Consider the following 24,591-nt stretch of genomic DNA (forward strand, 5'->3'; position numbering starts at 1 on the left):
TGGTGTCAAAGTTTGAACTGACAGAAACACAGTTCGAAATGACAGTCAGGGATAAAATCGCCTATAAAACCCAATTGGAGTGAGAAAATGACTAATGTAAGCAAATTTTTGGAATCCTCATTAAATTTCCTATCCAACAACCTGAGAAATTACAAAATTTGGTCCCACAGTCAGCGAGAAAAGCGCTGTCGAAGTTCGAATTGCCGGAAACACCGTTTGAAAGGACAGTCAGGGACAAAATCGCCTGTAAAACCCACTTGGAATGAAAAAATGACTGTTTTAAGCACATTTTTGGCATCTTCATTAAATTTCCTATCGAATAACATGAAAAAACACTACAAAATTTGGTATAGTCAGGGAGAAAAACGGAGTCAAACTTTGAACTGCCAAAAACACTTTGAAAAAAGTGTCAGGGACAAAATGAATGTTTTTAAACCCATCAAATTTGAATTTTGTGTTGGAGAAATGGCAACAGGTACTTTAAATTTTAGGGTTTTAAGGTCCATAACATCACTTTAAGTAAAAAGAGTATAATTTAACTATTATTAAAGCAAGCAAAACTTATTAAAACAAAGCTTCTCTTCAAATTTTCAAAGAAGAAGTCAGCTAAAAAATAATACAAATATACTTGGGACCGATCCGTTAACTTCCGGATAATTTTAGTCATAGGTTCATTTCTATAGAAATGACAGAATTAACCTATAATAGCGTCCGATTTTTATAAAAATTATTTTTGGAACAAAATTAATCTGAAGTCAAAATACTCACCCTAAGATAGACAAGTTTCTCCCTAGTTAGAACTGAAATATATTTTATTATTTTCTAAACATTTTCGAATTTTCAAAACCCGTTTCTTGCATGTTGTCTTTGCACGGCCAATAAAACCATCAGCTCATCGATCGGCTATAAAATTTAATAACTTCCTACATCGAGTTTCTTCATTCGGAGCAACCTCGTAGCTAATAGGATCCATCATAATTAACGTTTATCGTTATTAAAGACTGGAGATGTTAATTTGGCGTAATGTCTCGCAAATTTCTTGTCGACTAATTAATGCTCTTAAGCCGTCCCATAACGTTGACGTATCAAGGATAAACCTGCCAACTGTTCGTTTAAAAAAATCCGAATTAATTAAATAAAACACCTTTACTAGAATGGGGTTCTTTTAAACAATTACATTGGCGGTCGTTTATACGCACGACAGCTTCAACTTGAAACTTTTGACGATAATTTTTGTTGCAACTGAAAAAAATTTGCATTTTAATGGATCGCCAGTTTATGCTAAATTTATTTTAATCCCTTCCTGTGTTAGTAGAAAATTACTGGAAAATCTTTTTCTTGCAGTTTATGCGGGAATGGAAGACCATATGGCCAACACCCCCGGATTATACACTTCGGGCCGGTCCACTTCGAGCAGTTCTAGTCCGGGGGTGCCGGGTTCTAGTCCAGCCCTGTTGGTGGTGCCCCAGCCCATAAACGCGACGAAAATGGGCGGCATGCAAAATGGGGGAGTCCAACCCAGAAAATACCAATGCAAAATGTGTCCTCAGGTGAGTTTCTGCGACACGAAATTAATTTGAAAAAGACAAAAAAGTTGTTGGTCGACTAAATTTAGAGCATCGAGATTTGCCTTCGCTTTTTTTTTGTGAAGGGGAGTGAATTTGTGGGAAGCGGTGCTCGGGGAGATTTTTTCAAGGTGATCGCGGGAACAGGTGTATATTTAGGGGTGCCAGATCGGTCGGGCCTTTTATAGGTTTGATCAGGCCGAAAACTGTTAATTTGTGTGATTTAAATTATGTTTTATTTTGCAGAATAACTTTCAGTAAACTCTTAACACTAAGTAAAAAAAATTTAGGCTCTCTAGGCCGACTTAAACATACAGGGTGAGCCACATTAGGCAACCATAGACACTAAGTCAGAAATTGAGAGAATAGTGCAATCAGTTTAGCTTGGAACCATTTTCATTAGTTTTAATTTTTTAAGGTAAACTCACAAGTTTTCGATGGTATAATACAGAAAACCAATCATGAACGATTATTTTTTGAGGATTTTCTAGGTTTTTTTCTGTCTTGTTAAATAGCATGAAATTATGTACCGTGATTGGAAAATGAACTGTAAATTTAAGTTGAAATAAAATAGAAATTCAAAACTTTCTGTAAATTTCTTAATCAAAACTTTATTTTCATTTCGTTTTGGTCCATTTTTGTTTGCCATTATTTTGAATTTTTAGTGCAGAACCCCATAGAACACTGTCTTCTTTCAAGCAAATTTCAACAACACTGATCTTTTTGTTTCAATTAAATAAACTTTTTCGAATATCTTTAACGACTGGAAGATATAAAATACTTTTACAGCAATCTATCGAAGCAAAAACTGCTTAATTTGTTGATTGAAAAACGAAATTTTATTATAGTCATTTTTGCTTACTACTGCTTCTAGTATTCATAACAAAATGACTTATTTGAAGCAATTTGTTTCTTTTCATTAATGTTTTGTGATATAACAACCCATGAATGGTGTTTAATCCTTGCTAGAAGACATTAAGGGCCAGTTTTATAGGTTATACTTAAACGTCAATCTAGAGTTTAACTGTAATATTTTAATGTTAATTTTAGAGTTTACATCCGGAGACACCTTGTGTAATTAACTCTAAAAATATCATTTTCTTTCTTCAACATAAATTATTTGGATGTTATTAGAGACTATTTTAGCTTGCTATCACTTTTAATGTTTGTGGTAAATCCACATGTGTAAATCAAAGTATTTGGGGCCAATTTGAACTACAGGGTGATTTTAAAGTTGGGGATATCGTTTACTAGCAAAAAGAGCTTCGAAAAAATGAAACTTTTTTATTTGGCCTTTTTTTGAATTAATTGTTTTCAACGTAAAGGAAAAAACATTTCAAACTCTTTAAAAATTGCTTTTTTTGCACTTTTTAGGTGAAAAAAACATTATCTCTCTAAACAGTTAAATTTGAAACTAACGTCAGTTGTGACCGCGTTTACCCCGCAGTCCATTGGGAGCAGATAGTCATTCTGAACATTTTTGGAAAAATTTTTCTTAACTCTAACCGTTTCTAAGATATTTGACTTTTTTGCTTTTTTTTGAAAATTGCATCAAAATTTAGAAAATTCCGAATATCGGTATTTTTTTGGATTTTAGGAACCGTAAAAAAGTCAAAATGTTTGTCTTAAACTGCTCTTTTACCTCCTTTCAGCCGCAACACTAAATTTATAAAAACAGGACTACTTGATTACTTTATTGATAGACTTCTTTATTACAAAGTACCAAAAATACACCACAATAACTGAGTTGAAGAATATGACATATTGAAGATAGCAACTGCATTGAAATGTTCAATTTCTTCCCAAAACTTTAAGGGTAGAGAATAACAGTATCTGGAGGTAAGACGTAGAACATTTTTGTGAAGGTTTGGGACATGAATTGAAGAAAGTAGTGACTTTCAGGACTAGAATGGACATTCCTTTGAAAAACCTTTGAAATCATAAAAGTGCTTCACTTTCTTAAAGTTGTGCAATTTCTATGACAACTTCCTACTTTATACAAAAACCGCTATTCTTCGCTGAAGCTGCGTGGCAAACAATGCAACCTATTTCACGGTTCGCCAATATACCAAAATAAACAACGAATCCCCTGTATAAATCTGTATACATAGTAGGTCTCCGCGATCGCCCGATTTGCAGCCGCTCGATTTTCCCATAACATCCGAAGATTGGATGTGACGCAGCGAGAATCCGCCGACGATACAGGGGAATACGATGGCGGGGGCGGCTCCTAGTTTTAGGTCTAGTTTCTTTAAAAATATCTCGTTTCAACTTAAAAAAAAAACTAATTTCGCACCCTCTTTTTCGATAGAACGCACAGGAAACGCACCCCAGGCCGGAAACGCGGAGTTGCTGAAACATTTTTGTTTCGAATTTGGTTCGGTCGGAGGTGGTAGATGAAGAAAAATTGCTACTTTTTTGTGTTTTTACACGGCTCGTTAAGAGAGTTTCAGGATGTTTGGCGGTGGGGCTTGAAATTGATTTGAAATGGAGGGAGAACTGTGATTTCGGTTAGGTTCCTTTTTTTGATTATTAGAATGCAGTTTTAAAGACTTTTCTAATTATTTGGTTTTAATAAGCAGTAAGCACTTTCTTTCTTGTATAATAAACCTTCTTCCCTAGTTCTAAATAGGAAGATGGGTTATTTAAAGTTCTAGAGCCTCTTTTTTGTAATTTTTTTAAATGTTGATTTTTATTTTGCACGTAACAATTTTTAAACTAAACATTACAACTTTTTGATTTTTAACCGTTATAAACAATTACAATATATAAAATTACAGAATTTAAGAAAATTCATTTTAGACATAAAATCGAACAATGTTTACAATTTAGACATTTGTGTAGATTTTTTAAGCTTTTTTTGAAAAATTAAACATTTTAAAGGGCTTTTTTTGTACTTGTTTTACCTAATTTAAGGTGTTTTGGTATAAATATGACCTTTGTTGTGCATTGGAACCCTCCTGGAGCAAAATAAAAAATTGCCATAACAGCACTTTTAGTAAAAATCACATTTTTTCAATTTTTGAATGATTGTAACTTTTTTATTTGATCTCTTATAGATTTCGCTGGAACGTCATTAGAAAAGGGATAAAAAATACTACAAAAAGAGCCAAAACTGGCCTCTCTAGCTCTTCATGTCACCGAGATATTGAATTTCAAAAAGTAGTAAAAAAAGGCTTCTAATTCTTTCATTTTTTTTTGAAAAATTAAAAATTTTAAAGTACTTTTTTGTACTTGTTTTACCTAATTTTAGGTCCTTTGGTATAAATATGATCTTTGCAGTGCATTGGAACCCTCCTGGAGCAAAACAAAAAATAGCCAAAATAAAAAAAAATCACATTTTTTCATTTTTTGAATGATTATAACTTTTTTATTTGAAATCTTATAGATTAAAGAAAAATACTACAAAAAGAGCCAAAACTGGCCTCTTTAGCTCTTCATGTCACCGAGATATTGAATTTCAAAAAAATAGTAAAAAAAGGTTTTTTTTTTTAATTATAAATTTTGAAGTGCTTTTTTTGTACTTGTTTTACCTGATTTAAGGTTCTTTCGTATAAATATGACCTTTGCTGTGCATTGGAACCCTCTTGGAGCAAAATAAAAAATTGACAACTTTTTTTGTTTGAACTCTTAAAGATTTCGCTAAAACGCCATTAGAAAACGTATAAAAAATACTACAAAATGAGCTAAAACTGGCCTCTCTAGCTCTTCATCTCCAAAATGCCAAATTTAATGAACAAAAACGGGCTTGAAAAACGGTTTTTATTAATAGAATAACTAGGCTCGTAGAGCTTTAGTTTCAAAATTAACTATTTTTTGAATACCCTTATTCAATCGTATTGCAGGTTATATGAGGTGAGAGAGCAGTTCAAGACGAACATTTTGAGTGGCTGGAAACCCAAAAATGGCAGAGATACGGAATTTTCAAAAATTTAATGCAATTTCCAAAAAAAGTTAAAAAGTCGAATATCTCGGAAACGGTTACCGTTGTAAATGTGGCAGGATATCAAAAATGTTCAAAATACATTTTTGCACCCAGTGAACTAGATTTACATTTAGTTAAAACCGGGTAAACACAGTCACAACTGGCAGAGCTTTAGTTTCAATTTAAGTGTTTTTTGAACACCCTATATCTGTTCAATCGTGTTTCGTTTAGCACGAGGTGAAAAAGCAGTTAATGACGAACATTTTGAGCTTTTTACAGTCCAAAAAGGGAAAACAGAAAATCAAACAAAAAAAAAAGCTCTGAGATTGTCGGTTAATTAAAAGAAGACAATTTTGAGGTTAGTATCGATTTCCTGACTATGTAGAATTTATAGGATGGCCAAAAAAAAAACAAATTTTTATAGGGAAACCCTTGCATTTTGTATAACTAATGTTTAACTGAAAAATATTGGATAGTAAAGTAAAGTAGAAATTCATGAAGCAAAACTTAAATTAGATTATCATCCTAACCTGAGTTATGCATCAGAAAAAAAATATTTGTTTACCACACCATCTAAATGAAAAAGTTGTCTGTCTCTGTCACACAGCACACGTCACTAGGCCCTTTCTTCTCGCTTTTTACTCGACTTACGTTTATTTTTTTGGGAATCTGGCTCTCATTCACTGGAGCGTGTGACCTAACTCAAGGCAACACAAAAAAAAATCCATTCGATACACACGTATAAAGTGAGTCCCTTTCCTAGGTGGCGTGGGTTGAAAGAAGAAAGCGAATCGATTATTCAACGATCAAGAACGCGAACTTAAGATTATTAACTACGATCAGGTAGTCCTCAGGCCCTTTAGGGTCAGTGGGGAGTTTTGGGTTTGAACTTGGTTTTTGCGCTATTTAACCCTTGCAGAATGCTTTCCTTGTCTGAGTTTTCTTCTCCTCGAAAATTCCAGTTTGTAAACACACACCAGAATGATTAATCGTAATTTTCTGGCTTATTTACGATGAAGTACAACAAATCTGATTTAGGTGGTACCATCCGAATACTACCACACCGAAGAGCAGGTAAAAAAAATCGTTTGACCCTCGTTAGTGGTTCCACGTTAAAAAAAGATGCCAGGACAACATGTATGCGACAAAATTTTTCGCTTCCTAGGGCCTTTCTAATCGAACTATACGGAATAGAAATCTGCGGTCGTACTGACACCTAATTAAAATACTTGTAAACCACCGTGGTACCGCTAATAACCAAACAGCAGCTCGAGCTGGCCGATGAAAAAAAAAAGTAATTTTGTCAATTTTGCGGTTCTGAGAAGAGGCTCTCTTTCTGCTTAATACAGTTAAATTAATAGCGAAAAAAAAGGTAATTTATTTTCTATCAAAGTGAAAAAGAGTACCACGCGTTAGACGATGCGCCAAATATATTTCGGTCGAGGTTTTAATCGAGATTCAAATTGGTAGAAAACACATCGTTATTAAGGAAGGCGAAAAAATCTTAGACGATAAAATCGATTTTACGAACGAGGTGGCATTATAATTGAAAAATTGTAACGGTGATGTTATTTGTCGGTAGCACTTGCCATCGAACCTAATACTACATTCTTGTTTTCACCTTCAGTTTTTACTAAAAAAACTACAAACTACTTGGAGTGAAAGTCACGAACAATATGTGAGTAAATTAGATTTTTTTTTACCATTATGTTCAGTCAAAATATAGGAGCAAAACGAAAGAATTAAGACTGGATGACTGGAAAGTGTTTTTTTTACAAGGAGAGACAACCAAATTTTAGAGAAAAGTTTTGAGAATTGTGTAGACACACTTTTAAGGTAATAACCTTAAATTTTCTTAAACGAGACTAGAAAATATGCATTTTTTTTTTGGTATTTTTCGGTTCTACTGTATGTAGAGACAATAGATGCTAAGCAGGTTGAAAGTTAGTTTGACAAAAACGTCAAAATGACACATAAGCTGAGTGGTAGTTTGGTATCTTTCGCAGCATTGTTCGTGGTTTGCAATTGATTAAGAAAAAGCAACAAACTAAAAGCTGCTTTTCTTTGACTGAATCATAAACGTGATATCTGGGTTAGAAATTGCAGCGTAATAGAATCAATCAAGTGCTACTTTTTTGTGGGAAAAAAACTGAAATTTTCCATCATTTATTGGAAGTCAAGTTTGTTTTGCAATCTTACAACTTTATGATGTAAATTTAAACAGATTTGTGAATGACACTCATTATTGTTTGATAATTAATATCAACATTTTAGACATACAAAATTTTGCATTGAATATACAGGGTGGTCCAGTTTTAAATGCCAATAATTCACCATTCGATAGCCCATCAAAAAATAAGTTGACATGATTAACGTAATTTTCCTGAAAAATGCTTCCTAAGGAAAATACAATCCTTAATAAAAGTTCAGTTTAAGAAATCGGTTTCTTGTCATAAGTGTGAGACCGTTAGAGCAATTTTGATCAAATTTGGAACAAATACTTATAAAATGAATACTCATTATGTGATGTTAATTACGTTTATCAAAACTGTGCAGTGGCGTAGATACAAGGAGATGGTTTTAATTTTTTTTGCCTTATTTTCTATTTTATTGGATATTTTTCAAAAATTACAGTTTCTTTTACTTTTCTTGTTTAATTTTAAAAAATAAGTATCTCTTATAAATTATGATTTGAAACTTCGTTTACGAGATAATTGAGAAGTCCCAAAACCAACCCAACCCAACTTAAAAATTGACGTGGAAACGGTGAAAATTACTTAGAAACTTAAAACATGTATTTGCAGTCAGTTTTCATAGTTTCCAGACAAATTCAAAAACTATAGTTTTGAAAATTGGTTTAGAAACGAGCGAATTTACTTTGAAACGGTAAAAATTTACTTGAGAGGCTTAAAAATGGTTTTTGTAACCAGTTTTCATAGTTATCAAACAAATTGAAAGACTATAGTCTTGAAAATTGACTTGAAAACTGTGATAATTAAACTTGAGAGGTTTAAAAACTGTCTTTGTAGTCAGTCGGCATAGTTTTCAGATAAATTTTGAAAAGCTTTAGTATTAAAAATTGACTTTGAGACTTGAAAAACTACTTTCCCTACAATTTTTGACTACAAATTCAAACTTTGAAAATTGACTTGGACAAAAATATAAGGAAGTTTTCATAATTTGAAAACACATTTCACTCTTTCAGTCTTGAAAATCAGTCAGTCTTAAATACAAGATATTGCCATTAGATTTATGAAAATTGACTAAAATAGACAAAATTTTCAAGTTTTTTAACTTTGCTTTTCATTTTCTTCGAACTCTCTTCGCCTATTTTTGAGAAGAATAATAACGATAGAAGAATTAGCTGGAAAATCGAGTTTCAAAGCTATCTTCACCAAGTTTTTGATATAGCAGACTTAAAAGATAATTTTTACATTTTCCATAGGCTTATTCAAGCCATTTCAAGCTTTGTCACTATTAAATTGACTTCTAGGCACACACCAGGGCTTTAAGGCTGTTTTCAAAATAAAAAATCAAATTTTAAGGATCTTCACAAAGTTATCAGTCACTTATCAAGCCTGAAAGACCAATTTGTACACTGTCTTGAAAATGTCATTTCAAACTTTTTCACTATTAAATTGACTTCTACTCTCATCGAAGCAAAAAATTGTTTTTAGTGCTTTAAGACTGAAAAATCGAGTTTAAAACTATTTATAATAGTAAAAGGAAAGTTTCAGTTTTTTCAGTGATAAAAGTATAAAATGTTAGTCTTAAACACTAATTTTTTAGTCCGAAAATTTAATTTGGACTGTTACTAGTGTTTAATTGAATTCTAGACTTGTTTTAATTCGCAAAATTGAGTTTTTAACCAATTAAAGTCCTGAAAATAGACTTTTGGACTTCCTTAGTCTTAGTAAAAATAAATTTTATACGCAACAATCTTTATTGGACGGTTTTTAGTGCTTGAAATCCAGTTTCAGACACTCGACAATGGATTGCAGTCTGAGAAAACGAATTTCAGAACTATTTCTAGTAGTAAATAACAAGTTTTTAGACTATTCAGTACAAATTTCGACTCTTACAAGTGTTCAATGATCAGATTTACACTACCTATAGTCTAACAAATTGAACGCCAGTAAAGATGTCCAAAAATCCTGTTTTTTTACTATTTTCAGTGTCAAAAATTACCTCATAAACCTTACAGATGACCAGATTTTAATCTTTTTGAACCATTTTAAAGTAAAAATTACAATAAACTAAGTAGATATTTTTGTCAATTTTGAATTATATCCAGTGTGATGATTTAATTCTGGACCACCCTGTATAACTGCTTTGTTCATAGTTTGTGATTGGTTAAGAGAAAGCAGCAAGCTAAAAGCTGCTTTTTTTGACCAATCACAACTTACACACTGTACAGCGATTTAAATAAATGCTGCTCATGTAGACTTAACATTAATTGAATTTTATAAGTTTAAAAGTTTGAATTTGATTCTCCTTACTAGTAATGTTATATGTCAATTATTTATCCTAATTTGACGTTACTAACATGTGTGACACTTGTCTCGTGTTATTTAGTCGACATCAAAGTGTCCATTCATGGAACTGTAAATGCAAGTGTTCCAATTGAAATAATTAAATGTGTTTTATAGCTTTATAGAACCAATTTTGACAGACGTCACTTTAATTAACAGTCATTAACCTATACAAGACAATGAATGAACAATGAAAGCTTGAATCAATTCCAAATTTGCTTTGCAGTTGTACAGTGTCACACACGTCAGTCAAGGGTTTTTTAGTTTTACTGAATTTTGGGCAGGAAATTGACAGTATAGTCAGTTTAAAAATAAAATTTTGTTATAGTAAGTTGGCTAATTAATTGAGTTTCCAGTAGAAACTAAAAATCAAGGAATGTGTCAATTTCATGAACGCAATTTGGACGCTTTTTGTATTTTGCTTTAAACTCAGCTAAACTGATTTGCTGTTTTACCCTTTCTATTTTTGGATATTACCGTTTTTCTCAATCATGACCACGAAACACTGTCGATTGTTTTGACGAACACAGCACAGTGGGTAGTTTGATCATTGGTAGTTCAATCACAAACTATACAAGTTTGCACAAGAGTGCTGCAATTACGTAATTATAAAATTGTCAACAGTAAACAGTATTTTCTTGTCAAAGATGATGTTGTTGGGAAAGATGAAAATACTTAACGAAAACTTACATCAACACTAAACATCCCAGAAAAAAAAGTCTTAAAATCAGTCAAAATAATTCACCGTGTGCAAACAAAATGAAAAGCAGATTCCTAAAAAAACTCTGATTATAATTTTCCATTCATCCCTGTTAAAGTCACCCCCGTAAAAATAGTAAACAGCCACCGGGGGTTAATTTTTCAAAACTTAAAATTTACGACGATCGCATAGCATCTGGGACTGTTGCCGGTCCAGACTGTGAGAAAATGCCGAGGGCTCGAATCGTAGGTGTAGGGCGGCAGGTGGAAAAGAGACGAAACGCTGACATCTTCAAGGGCCAGACAGAGAGGGAAATTAGGGCTGATCGACGCGACCTTGAGACCTACATTATTATCGCCGTCGGAGAGAACTTGACGAGAGGGTGTAATGTTAATGAATAGAAAACAGATTTTAATCTCTACGAGGGGCCGATTTTTTAATTTTGAGTCTTGAGTGGATACAATGAAGGATTTTCGGTACAAAAGGTCGAGATCAACCCACAAAACGGCCTCCGAATAAATATTTGTCTTCCCCGCATTCTACTTTTTATCGATAGATATGAATCGATCCCTATTTCATAATCTATTTTATTCGGAAAAAAATGTACGACCGACCCGATTTTATTTATACCTGGTGGATAAAAATCAGTTCGCGTGCTAGGGCAAAAACCCTTCATTATCGTCACCATATACAAGGGCCACGCGAAAGTCAACCGCGCTCGTTAACAAAACCAATACAATGCCGTCGATCTTCAAATATAGATCGCTCAATAACCGACCCTTTTGCCGATATTTCAATTTCCACCCCTATTGAATACCCTTTCCGAACTCATCGAAATGTGGGGCGGATACAATCGTATGATCACTGCCATCAACACTCTAATGATTATCTGCTTTGAATTATTGCTCAGGTTAACTAAGAAATTGGTCTAATAGTATTTTTTGTTTTGTTCAGTTACTTGAATCTTTCAAATATTAACTAATCAAAAACCCTCTTAATTTAAATGGGTGGTTTTTTGAAAATTATTGAAAGAAAACTCATAAAAAGCAGGAAAATTCTCCTTGAATACTGTTTTGTAAAATTATTACAATGTTGTTCGTTGAAAATGTTAAGGCAACAAAATAAAGGGTGTATGTAATCAGAAAATTAATATTAATTATAAAATAAGTAATCTGTCAACTTTATACAGAAAAGTTTACGTGAGCATCAATCATAAAATTGAGAGTTTCCAAAGATACAGAGTGTCAAAGTTTTATCAACGTTAATTGTGCTTATTTTTGTATGGTTTAACTAGTTTTTTACAAAACAAGCTTTTCAAGTTTTTAAAAATAAATTAATCTAATAACTGCTTTGACAAAAAATTGCTATATTGAGATATTGAACGACAAAAACATGTTGCAAAATGGATAAGTATCAATTTACAAACTTAAACCGACCAAAAAATTTCCAAAGCTTTCAAATGCTTTTCAATTTATCTAGAAACTCTCAAAAGCTTCCGTATGCTTCTAAAGCAGTTTAACAGCTTCCTTTCTAAAACCGTCTACAAGGTTTCAAATGTCTTATAGGCAGTCCAGAACCTTCAACGCTCTTTAAACTGCGCAAACACCTTCCAAATGCTTCTAAAGTAGTCTAAAAAGGTTTTAAAACACTACAGAAACTCTAAAATATGTCTAAAGCCTTCCAAAACAGTCTAGAAGCTTCCAAAAGCTTTTAAAACACGCTAAAGACTTCCAAATAATCTTCAACTAGTCTAGAAGCTCACAAAAAATTTCATAGGCAGTATAAAAGCTTCCGTATGCTTCTAAAGCACTTTCAAAGCTTTCAAATTCACATATCTTAAAAGCATTTAAGAATCTCCAATGCTCCTAAAGTAGTCTAAAAAGATTTCAAGACACTACAGAAACTCCAAAATGCTTCTCAAGCAGTCTAAATTTCAAAATAGTCTAGAAGTTTTCAAAATCATTTAGAACAGTCTAAAAGATTCCCAACGCTTTTCAACTAGTCTAGAAGCTCCCAGAAGATATTAAAGTAGTTTAGAAGCTTCCAAAAAAATTTTGTGAATCGTATAAGAGATTCCAATTCCAAATGCATCTAAAGAATTCCAGAACCTTCAATATGCTGTTTAAACAGTCCAAAAACCTTCCAAATGCTTTCAAGTAGTTCAAAACACTTTTGAAAATTTTCCAAACAGTCTAAAATCTTCCGTGCTTCTAAAGCATTTAAAAAAAAAAATTTGAATCTCTGAAACAGTTTTGTGCTTTTTTACAGATTTTTATGCTTTTTGAGGGAAATAATTTTGCTTATTAAGTGGTTTTTTCCCCGATTTTACTGCTTTTTAATCCGGACTCTATGATAATAATAAGCTTATCAAGCTCTACTTCAAATAAGCTGAAATTATATTGAGTCCAGTGGCGTATTGGCTAACAATCTCACTAATATGGTCGCAAATAGAAATGTACGCCCCTGATGTTGTTAACTTCGTACTTTCTACCAAAAATTAATTTTGAAAACAGATCAAAGAGGTTTACCGAAGAAAGTGTTCAAAATAATTACCACTTATGGTAAAAATTTGGCAACTATTAACATTTTCTGATGATGTAGAACAGAGCTGAAACGTTGTTAATTCAAACTATACAGGCTGTTATAACAAAGCTAATATAGTTTAGCACTAAAGAATAATAATAATATCATTATAACAAAATTTTAACATAACTGAATAATTTATTAGATGTTAATAAGTAGATATTTCATATAATTATGACACCTTGTATCTTAAAAACTACTTTTTCTTTTATGGTTATTATGAACTTATCTACATAAAAGGTTAGTATATGCCATTTAATTTACTACATACTTTTATTAAGTAGCACCGTGTATAATTGCTTCAAACTAAATTAAGTAATTTTTTTCTTATACAGGGTGTTGTCGCTGTTGTATTATTAAAAAATTTAGATTGGAATAATTACAAGGGTTTTTTGCTTTTGTCATAAGTATCTAATATGTATTTTCAAATGTTATAATTAATAGTTCGTATCAAAATAGAGAAATTGACAATTTGATTGTTTACGAATATCTTTCGGATATAACGTTATACTTGAACACACCCTGTTTGTAGCTTTTGCATATTGTTTAGAAAAAGTGACCCTGTTGCCAATTATTTCATGGTTTCATAAAAATATAATGAAAATTTCAGACAGACAGTCGGTGTATTTAGGAAAAGAATCTGAATCCAGCATGCATATCACTATAATGAAACCAAAAAAAAAAACAAAAAAATATGTATATAAAGTAAAAATATAGTAATAATGTAATAGTAAAATAAATGTGTGTGTTTTATTTTTCTATATTTGATACATTAAAACATTTACTTTTTGTATATACAATTGTTACCTTTTTCCATTTTACTTTGATTGTTCCTATTATTATCAACACAATTTGACCCATTTTGAGTTACCAGTGTTCTTCAGCAATGACTGGTCTAAAATCTCAAATTGCAAATTATAAAAACTGACAGATAAAGTTTCCAAAACATGCATTTTGAATAAAAATTATCTATTTATTTTCAGATTTTATACAGTGTGTTTGGTTTCAACGGTTTTCTGCAAGTGACAAACAATTTTGATTTTTTTTTGGAATTCTTTATATTTTAGTTTTAGTTGATTATTGGATTCGCCCAGAAATTCTGAATATTTTTCATGTAAATTTTTTCAAATTAACCTGTTTCACAAAAAAAATTACGTCAAGGAAAAATAGAAAGCAGTTAATAGACCGATGACTGATTTATACACGAAAAGTGATCAAAATTTGTCGAAAAATCCAATAATCAACTAAAGCATAGGGAATTAAATTAAAAACCATTAAAACAAAACACACTGTATAGAAACATGAACGTCACCAAATTAATTGGAAACAGTGTCTTAAATTAACTAATTTTAGAAAGAATTTGTTTTTGCAAGTTTTAATTCAAAATGTATGATTTTCGGAAACAAAATAAACATGCTACTCGTAAGTTTGGAAAAATTCAATAATAATATAATATAACTAAAATATAAGGTGTTTCGTAAGACAATAAAAATTTGTCAAATATAGAAAAACGTGTAACGGTAGAAGAATGCTTTCTGTACAAAATTTTGGAAATTTTGTAAGGATTTCCATACTTTTGTTACACACTGTATAAATAGAGTTTCTACTTTTAACAAATTTGCACTGTTTTGTTGAACTGTTTCTAGTACTGCTAATAGTGAAAAAAAAACAATTTGCCTGGTTTATGAGTAACAAAAATTAGAATAAGTAAAGTCCAATTTTTTAAATTTCCATTAATATGCTATACACGTGCATTTAACATTCCAAATAGTTAAACTTTGACTATAATATTAATTAATTACTCTGTGGCGTCACAATAATTAAAAAAGTCTAGTTTTTATTCAGGACTGTTTTTTTGTACGAAAAAAACATGTAAGTCGTAACTCTTGCTCGATTAAAATTGCATACAAATTTAAACTGGAAGAAAAAAATATCTCCAGACTCATGCAGCGTTATTTCCATATTCATGATACGCACACATAAAAATGATATCATTTTAAGAAAAAATGATCACGTGCTGAAACGATAAACGACACCATTAACCTCGTTCACACCAGCCATAAGCAAAAAAGCAGCATTTTTTGTGAAAATCAAGAAAAAACTTGTCGATGTAGAATAACAGAGTTTTTTGCGGCCATTTTTTTTTTGCGACCCAATGCCGGTGTTTGGCGCGGCCTTAAGGCAGGTCAGGACCGTTATTTATGCGTTTTTAGTGTTACGTCTGAACTTTAGCAGCCACTCCACGTGGGTGCGTGCGTATCACATCGATCACGACCAGTTACTTAAACGATACAAGGATAGGACGTCATCGCGAGCCTATCAGCTGTCCTAGAACAAAAAACTGACCACTTATGTCTGCCTTATTTAACCCTTCCGACACGAGAAAGTGGTCGTAAAAAAAAAACGAGAAAAAATCTGGGCCGGTCTGATGACTTCAGTCGCCACCTGTATTTACCTGGCATATTTGAATAATTTCACTTTCGGTGATGATAATGATTTATTTTCGAGTCGCCCGGTATGCGTATACGTCCACAGACGGGGGAGGAAACCCTTATTCAGTGGCGCAACACCTAAACCTTCTCCTGACAGACAGAAAAAACTAAGATGGTAGTAAAACCCAAAGGGACGCCCATGTACCTACCCCAAACACAAAGTACATGACCCTCAGTCTCGGCATCCCTAGATGCGTTCACACGCTCTCGGAGGGCTTTAATCGACCAGATCGTCATTTGTTTTATGCCCTTGCATCTGGCCGTCTTTGTCTATCAACGAGATTTGGGAGGATTCTGTTTAGTACACGGTCCAAGTCATTTCCTGATCATTTTCTTCATTAGCCCCATTCAATTGATAACTGAATGGAATCAAAGTTTTGTTTCTGATTTTTTTCTTAGCATGTTTCAGAAAAAGTGAATAGTAATTAAGATACCAAGGGCATTATAAGGACAATAATGCATGAGGTCGATAGGGTAGAACACGAGGGCCTCCGACCCAAGAAATCTACTTCGACCTTAGGCATTATTTCCTGTAATGCCTGTGGTGTCTTCAATGTTTAATGTCCGATTTTCATTCTGTAGATACGTATTTAAAAAATGGTCAGAGGGAATTATAAAAAATATTGCCCTCACCTGAGGCCATTATGAAAAATAACGCCCTAGGGCATTATTTCTTAGATAATTGACCTTAATAGATGTCATTATTGATGAAATAATAGCTCTGTTGGACATTAATATGTTAACATCCATATAATTAATATGAAGAAACAATTTAAGGCCGGGTTTACCCAACTTTATAGTCATAATCATATTCATAAACTTAAACTTAACCTTAAACTTTTAAATTATTAGCGCTAAAGATTTCTGAACTAAACTGTTTATTCTTTGTGGCCATTACTGCAGTCATTCAATACTAATCGATTAATGTTGATTTTTGTAATATTATTTGAAACGGTTCTTGAGATATTTAGCGTCAAAATTGTCTTCAACTAGGAGATCTCTGCGTTCAGTGTTACAAGTTGAAAATTAGCGTCATGTTAAATTGGACACCCTGTATATTACTACATTTTTGGATTCTCCATTCCCAGGTCTACCTTTTTAACTTTTTGAAGAGTTTTGAGATATTTAGCGTCCAACTTACAGAACATTGTTTGACCACTAAACTTGAAATAAGCTTTATTTTAAGTAGGACACCCTGTATATTATTACTTAGTTCTCGGATTCTGCTTTCCAAGGCCTACTACAATGTCTACCGTTTTCGAAATATTTAGCATCAAAGTTGGGTTTTTCCTGCAATACGAAATTACTTTAAAATGCTTTGATTACCTTCTGAGTTGGAAACTAGCGTTATTTTAAATGGGACTCTCTGTATATTATTGCGTTCGCAGATTTTGCTTTCCAAGGCCTACTTTATGACATATTTGCAAAGTACTTATTTATGATTTTCGAGATATTTACATCAAACTGTGCAGTAACCAGAAGGTTACCTACAGTGCTCAAAATAAAAGTTAGTTTACTTGAGACACCATGTATATTATTGGTTTCTATGGCCTACTCTATGACATATGCAATTGCAAAATGTGTACCGTTTTTGAGATATTTAGCATTAAAGTTGTCTTTCTCATCCAATACAAAGTTACTATAAAATATTTTGATTAGCTTCTAGGAAACTAGGGTTATTTTAAATAGGACACCCTGTAATTTTAATTTGGGGAATTTCAAATTTTAAATATTTTCAACTACTGATACTATTATTCTTGTGTGATCTAGCATAATTTTTCATAAACTAATCAATTTCTAATTATTTTTGACAATGAATAGCTATTATAGAAAAGTGCTTAATGTTAAGATTACCAAAGTAAAAGTATAAAAAGTCGAAAGTAATAGGGACAAGGGTCGCAATGATGCTTTCAGCCTGTTTTACGTATAACGACGCTAGACATTTTGTTTTGTCTAATTTTTTTAGCCAAAATTATTGAAATACCATCACTATCCGTTTATTGTTGGTCTAAATAACCAATCATTTTTCAATTTTAAATAAGCGGGTAGTAAAGACGATTCTGCATTGACGTTAAGGGTAATAAAGTACCACTTTCCGCCCGCTTTCTAATTGCAGAAAACGATATTAACGCTAATTAAATTAAATCTAGTGGGTTGGCTATAAGAAACCTTACACAGACTTATACAGGGCGAGTCAGAAAATTCTAAATTTTACGTAAAAAAAACTCACCAGAAAATTTAGCTTATTCAGGATGTTTCCAAAAATTCACTATTCTTTAATAATAATAACATGGAAAGTAACAAAATGATGTTGTAGTGTTACCCAGCAGCACGACACTGCATATTTTTTAAGATTTTTTCTAAAAACCGAAAATATATTTTTTGTCTGGTTTTTAGTCTATTTACAGCTAAAGACTGTCTTATTTACTTCATTAATTCTATTCAAAAACTATTTGGTACTTATACATATTTAAAAAAAAATTAAATCCTTTTTGGACTATTAGCTAGGTAAGGTAAGGTAAGTTATAACGCAGAATGTACTTTTAACGACTTAGCTTTTATAGTATATTTTTCAATTTTCCAATCCGTCATGTTTTTTCGTAGCAGCACCCTGTATAGGCAGTTCAGTACCGTAGTAAAGTACTCTGTACGTTCAATTTGAATCACACTGTATACAGGGTAATTCAAATTCGACCCTCACCATTGGGATCTCAGAAACCATAAGAGATACGAGAAAGTTTAAATTGGGGCAAAGTTGCGCAATATAAAGCCCAACCAAATGCTGTTTTAAAAATTTTGATTTTCCGAGTACTTCCGAAGATATCCGAAAAAAACTGAAAATTTGATTTTTTGTTTTTATTTATTTCTAACCTTATTTGAAGAGATATCCCAAAACTAAAAGCATCTTTTCATTGCCACTTTTTCTTAGCTATTCGATGATGGATTCAAATTTGCCACACGACGTTTCGTTTTCTGTCAGTCATCATCAACTTTCTTTTTTCTTATGGGCGCCATATTGGATTTTTAGCCCACCAAATAGTACGTTTTATTCTGATTTTAGTGATGTATAATAACTTATGATTTGCTTCATAAATAACAAAATAATTCAATAAAAACTATTTTTACTTTAGTTATTGGCTTTGAGTTAATGGGCCATTTTAAAAAATGTCATTGTTTGACAGTACTTGTCAAACACGATAATTCGGACTATCATTAGAGCGTCAATCATAGTTAAAAATGTATCTAGAAAAGAAACCCCCGCAGAAAATGTTATTATTATACAAGCATTGCTGAACTATTTAGGTTAATCAGAAAAAGAGATTTGTTAGCATTATCTCTAACTTAAAAGGCTTATTTATGTTTCCAAGAGAAAGATCATCATTTTAGGAACTTAATTTTTTGCCAAATTTCAATTTTTTATAATGTTAAGTGCAAGTTTATAGTTATTTATTTTGGAAGTGACAAACCATTTTTTATTCATTCATATTTATTCGAGTGAATAAACCGGTTTAAGTCACGTGTCTTATACAGTATTTTATTAAATTTCGACTTCTTATATTAAAAAAAAAACTAAAATTACAGTTCTATTAAATTTGCACCGCGCCCCGTAGATGTAACATTGATGTTTGTTTGTTTACATCTGTAAATAGGCGAATGTCATTCAGAGTGATTTAATAGTTACTTTGCAGCAAGTGACTTAAACCATTTTTTATTCACGAAAAGAACAACTAGGTCCACAAGCGTAGCGAGTGGCCTAAGCTCTTCGAGTGAATAAACCGGTTTAAGTCACGTGTATACCTTTGTGACTAAGTATGTTCAGGCCAATTGCGTGTGACAAGTACTACTACCAAGTAATCTTCATAAAACGTTTCATTAACTCAAAGCTAACTAAGGTAAAATCTCTAAAAGCTCTAATGATCGTCCGAATTATCGTGTTTGACAAGTACTGTCAAATAATGACATTTTATGAAACGGCCCATTAACTCAAAGCCAATAACTAAAGTAAAAATAGTTTTTATTGAATTATTTTGTTATTTATGAAGCAAATCATAAGTTATTATACATCACTAAAATCAGAATAAAACGTACTATTTGGTGGGCTAAAAATCCAATATGGCGCCCATAAGAAAAAAGAAAGTTGATGATGGCTGCCAAAAAACGAAACGTCGTGTGGCAAATTTGAATCCATCATCGAATAGCTGAGAAAAAGTGGCAATGAAAAGGTGCTTTTAGTTTTGGAATATCTCTTCAAATAAGATTAGAAATAAATAAAAACAAAAAATCAAATTTTCAGTTTTTTTCGGATATCTTCGGAAGTACTCGGAAAATCGAAATTTTTAAAACTGCATTTGGTTGAGCTTTACATTGCGCAACTTTGCCCCAATTTAAACTTTCTCGTATCTCCTATAGTTTCCGAGATCCCAATGGTGAGGGTCGAATTTGAATTACCCTGTATACTAAAATTTCAATAAGAACGATTCAAAAAACTTAAAGTGTAGAATTGAAAAATTTGAAACTTGCGCTTCTTCAACGCAACAATCAGTTGAATTTAATTGCATCTGTACTTAAAAATAACGTATTCATTAAGGAATTTTTTACGATTTGAATTAAAAATCATTTTTTCTATTTGACTAACTGGGGTTAGTCAAATCACGAAACTTGAATTAAAAATTTAATTGTGATATTAAAAATGCTCTCGTACTATTCTAGTCTGAAAATCCTCAGGTAACTTCATCATTTAGGGCACAATACGACCGAATGACTGCCGATGGTCGATGCGAGGTTAATTAGCGCCCTTTTGTTTGCCACGGTCTGAATTTGATTGTTCGTAGTGGCCGCCAGTGAAGATTAAATGGGTATCCGCTCTCGTCTAACCCTAGAATCCCTTAAATTCCAACTCATTGGTCATATGTTTATTTTGACGTTTTTCGGATTAACATACTGAGCGTATTTCCTAGAAATTTCCAAGCACAGGTGTCCCTAAAGTCCCTAGTTTGACCTATGATCCGGCCGGGCTAAAAGTCCCTTGAGCGTGTAAAAGTATTCCGAATTTCTGGTGAGAAACGTTCCCGAGATATTGATCGATTTGGGGTCGCTGACCCTAAAAAGTGAAGATCCGGAAAACCGTCAGACTAGGGGAAGCCATTTCTTCGGACATAATCGCACCTAACCGAGAAGACAAGAGTCAGTTTTTCAAGTCCAGTTTGCGTGCAAAACCTTAATCCTTCATTAGCTTCTTAGCCACTAGAAGGCAAAAACTTTAAACCTCTTAGTGATCATGCGAGCCGTCGTTCAGAAGACATCAAGGTCGTTAGAATTCCGTAATAACTAATTATTAAATTTAAATCATTATTAGAACGGGAGTCTGGTGAAGCAACTACAAACATCAGCGTTCTTAAAAGCTGGTTTTTGAAGTTATTCCTTACATCTGCGAAGACTAATGTCGACTTAATTGCTTTGCCTAGAGGAATACTGAAGATTTAGAGAAGTAGCACCAACATTGATGTCTAATGCAGGACGGGCTATTAATATATACATGGTCAAGGACAGTCCAAATACAGAAAAAAATTAAGAAAAATATAACTTATCCATCCTCGACTTTTTCAGCCACCACATCGCCATTTTGAACTTTGTTATCAGAAATTTTATATTGACCGCCCTGTACAGTGTAAAACAAGTAGTAGATAAACTTGCTTTTTTTGCAAAGCAAATTTTTTACTAATGAATAACCTTTCTTTTAATCTGACCACATTGTATGTTGTAAAACAGGCATCCATGTCTTTTTTTTAAAGCAAATTTGGACTTTAATACCTTCACTGTATTTTTTTTTCAAATGAACATTAAAATGTGCATATTGAGAATCCAACTCAACTTTTTAGGTAAGTAAGGTCTATTTTTGCATATTATTAAGGTATATTACTATAGGAAATTCCACTACAAAACTCTTTTGTTTCAAGCCAATTTGGACCGTAAGTACATTCACTTTCTTTTTAAACTTTTAGTTTTAAACTTTCCACCACTGGCTATCAATAAAATAATAATGTAGTATTGAAACGTATAATTTAATAACGTTGTTTTTGTGTATTATCAACCTGCGTTACTATGGGAAATTCCATTTAAATAGCAATTTGTTTGAAGCGAATTTGGGCTTTAACCACATTTTTTGATACTTATTTTTAGATGAAACTCTATGAAATATACTACGCCACTGACTCTAATTTTTAAACTATTTAAATGTCAATAAGGAGATTAAAAAAACAAATAATTTTAATTTAATTAATGTAATAAGTTAATTAGCGTTATTGTGGAAAATCCCATTACAGTAACACTTACAGTTAAGTTACAAGGTGGATCTTTTTGCCAATGGTCAGCTTGTTGTTGTTTTATTACCACTCTCTATAGTGTCATACACATTTTTGTCCAAACGCAAACCAATAATAATCCATTTTACCAGCTAATTTCCTGCAACCTATACCAGTTTTTTAAATTTTACTATCTTTTTACGTTTTCAAAAACAATTAGAAAATGTGCAACACTTCATTTAAATTGCCTTTTAGTTTCTAAACCACATGAAGGACAGTTTTGAAATAGAGGCGTTATTGAGGCATTTTCTTGTTATGTATAATAACTTAAGTAGGCCTTAAAACAGCAAAAAACATTAGTTAAAAAAACGTTTTTATTAAACAAAACACTATTATTAAACTAATATACAAATTATAATTTATTTATTATTCTAAGTTGTATAGTTTTCTAGTATTCTCCCCACTTAACCGACCCTGTATCTGTAAAAAAACTAAACAAAATTTCCATACATGCATCACTAATTTGACTCTTTATACTTTAACGACGTTACTTTGTCCACAAATGCAAATTTGAAACCCAATTAGGTTTTAAGCCAATTTGATCTTTAACAATCTATTAAATAGTTCTGAATGTAAGTAAGGTCTATTTTTGCTTATAATCAATATGCGTTACTATAAAAAAACACACTAAAAAACAATTTGTTTAAAGCGAAATTGACCTTAAATGACATTAACTTTTTAAGAAATTATTTAGAAATAATTACAATTTATTTCAGAGAAAGCTACAAAATGGTTTTTTTTCATTTATTGTGATTTCTGTAATATTAACATTTGACAATCATGCATCCATATTACACGTTAAAAAATGACTGGTAATTTAGTCAAGTTACAGTGTGATTTTTTAACACTTATTTAAACACCTTGTAGAGTGAAAGCCTGAAAAAACAAATATACAAGCTACAATCAAATCAAAAAATTGTTTTGTTACTGTTTCTTTTGCTTTTTGTAAAAGTGTTAGTTTGTGGGGTAATTTTCTTATAACTTTATTTTGTTGAACACTTTTTGTTTTATAAAGCTGTTCAATTTTTAAAACTTTTTGTTGTATTGCATCCATCGTGGGACACCCTCTATTTTCCATTCATAAACACCGGCTGTACACTAAAAAGGAAGTCAACCCTTTAACACCAAAATAAAGAAAAAACTGCGGAAAAAACGCACTTAAAAATAAATTAACCATTAACTTTTTGTACCCACCAAATGTACACGTTCAATCAAACCTAGTTTTTTTCCTAATGTTGTTCGATAGCATCCCTCCTAAGTGCTGGCTGGCACATTGCGTCCATCCGCCATATACAACAAAAGTAATTTGAATAAGGGCCGACAAAAAATCTCAACAGTCTAAATCCGGACGTCGGGCGGGCCACAAAAAACTAAATAATAATTACCATTCGGGACCCTATTGTGTGCACCTTTAAAACTATAGAAAAAAGTAAGAGCACCACCTGTGTACCCGAAGACCTTCGACCTTGGTACTTTTACTTTCGGGCTCCCATATGGTTGCGGGTTCCCGCATGTAGAATTGAATTTAATACCAGAAAATGCCACTTTGGAAAAAAGGAGTCAAAGATTTGTGGGCGTAAACTTGCGGCCATCGTGAAGAATTTGTTGGATCCAGGTAATTTGTTCCGGTACCATATAAATTATGATGCACGACGGGTGGTACATTATGCGATTTAACTTCTGCTTATTTACCAGTAAATATAGTCGTATATCTTCATTTGTCTTGTGTAGTAGACTTGAACGATGGCCTCCACTAAATCTTAAACTATCTAGTTATTATGATTTTTCTATTATTTTATGTTTTGTTTATTTTAGCTCCTTCTAGTAACATGGAAAATTAGTTTTAAAATTGTGTCCTTAAAACTTTTTTAAGCTGTTAAATATAAGCAAGGCAGTATTTTTTTTCTCATTTTAAATAAAAAAAAACTGTAACTAAGGATACAAAAATTAGTTTTAACAAAACCTTTGAAAAGGTCGACATGACAAACCAATCAATAGGTGTGTCATGTTGAAAGTTTATACTAATTTAATAAGAGATTATCCAAAATTAATTGTTGTGACTGCTTCGCCTTAAAGATTTAATTAATTTGCTGTGAATAGACCACGAAATGACAAAACAAACTTCAACCAAATGTCTGATCAAATCAATGATTAATTCAAACAGCTAATCATTATTTCCGCTAACTCAAATATCACGTATTGGCTCTAGTAGCATATTCAAAATTTTATGATTTTTTTAGTTAAAAATCCTAGACAAGTGATACAGTAGAAAAGTCTTGAATTTACCAAATAAATAAGTAGTTCTAAAGCGCAAACAATTCATATATAAATTTTAATCATCTCTCCTACTTTGTACTATTTAAAACACTGTTAATTGAGTATTTAAGTCTAGTGAAGTGCGACTTTAAGATACCATCTAAATTCTTTCAGGG

General features: G+C 32.1%; 1 protein-coding gene across 1 annotated transcript in view; it reads left to right on the top strand.

Annotated features, from left to right (window-relative positions):
• The window catches only part of LOC145726000 (zinc finger protein rotund-like), a 192,156-nt gene that overhangs the window by 114,153 nt on the left and 53,412 nt on the right, over positions 1 to 24,591 (top strand). Inside the window, exon 5 of the mRNA XM_081974928.1 lies at positions 1,345 to 1,550. Within this exon, the coding sequence (XP_081831054.1) occupies positions 1,345 to 1,550 (206 nt within the window). The remainder of the gene's footprint in view (positions 1 to 1,344; positions 1,551 to 24,591) is intronic.

Source organism: Ips typographus, linkage group LG3 (assembly GCF_016097725.1).
Source record: "Ips typographus isolate SLU linkage group LG3, UJ_Ityp_2.0, whole genome shotgun sequence".
Classification (NCBI taxonomy): domain Eukaryota; kingdom Metazoa; phylum Arthropoda; class Insecta; order Coleoptera; family Curculionidae; genus Ips; species Ips typographus.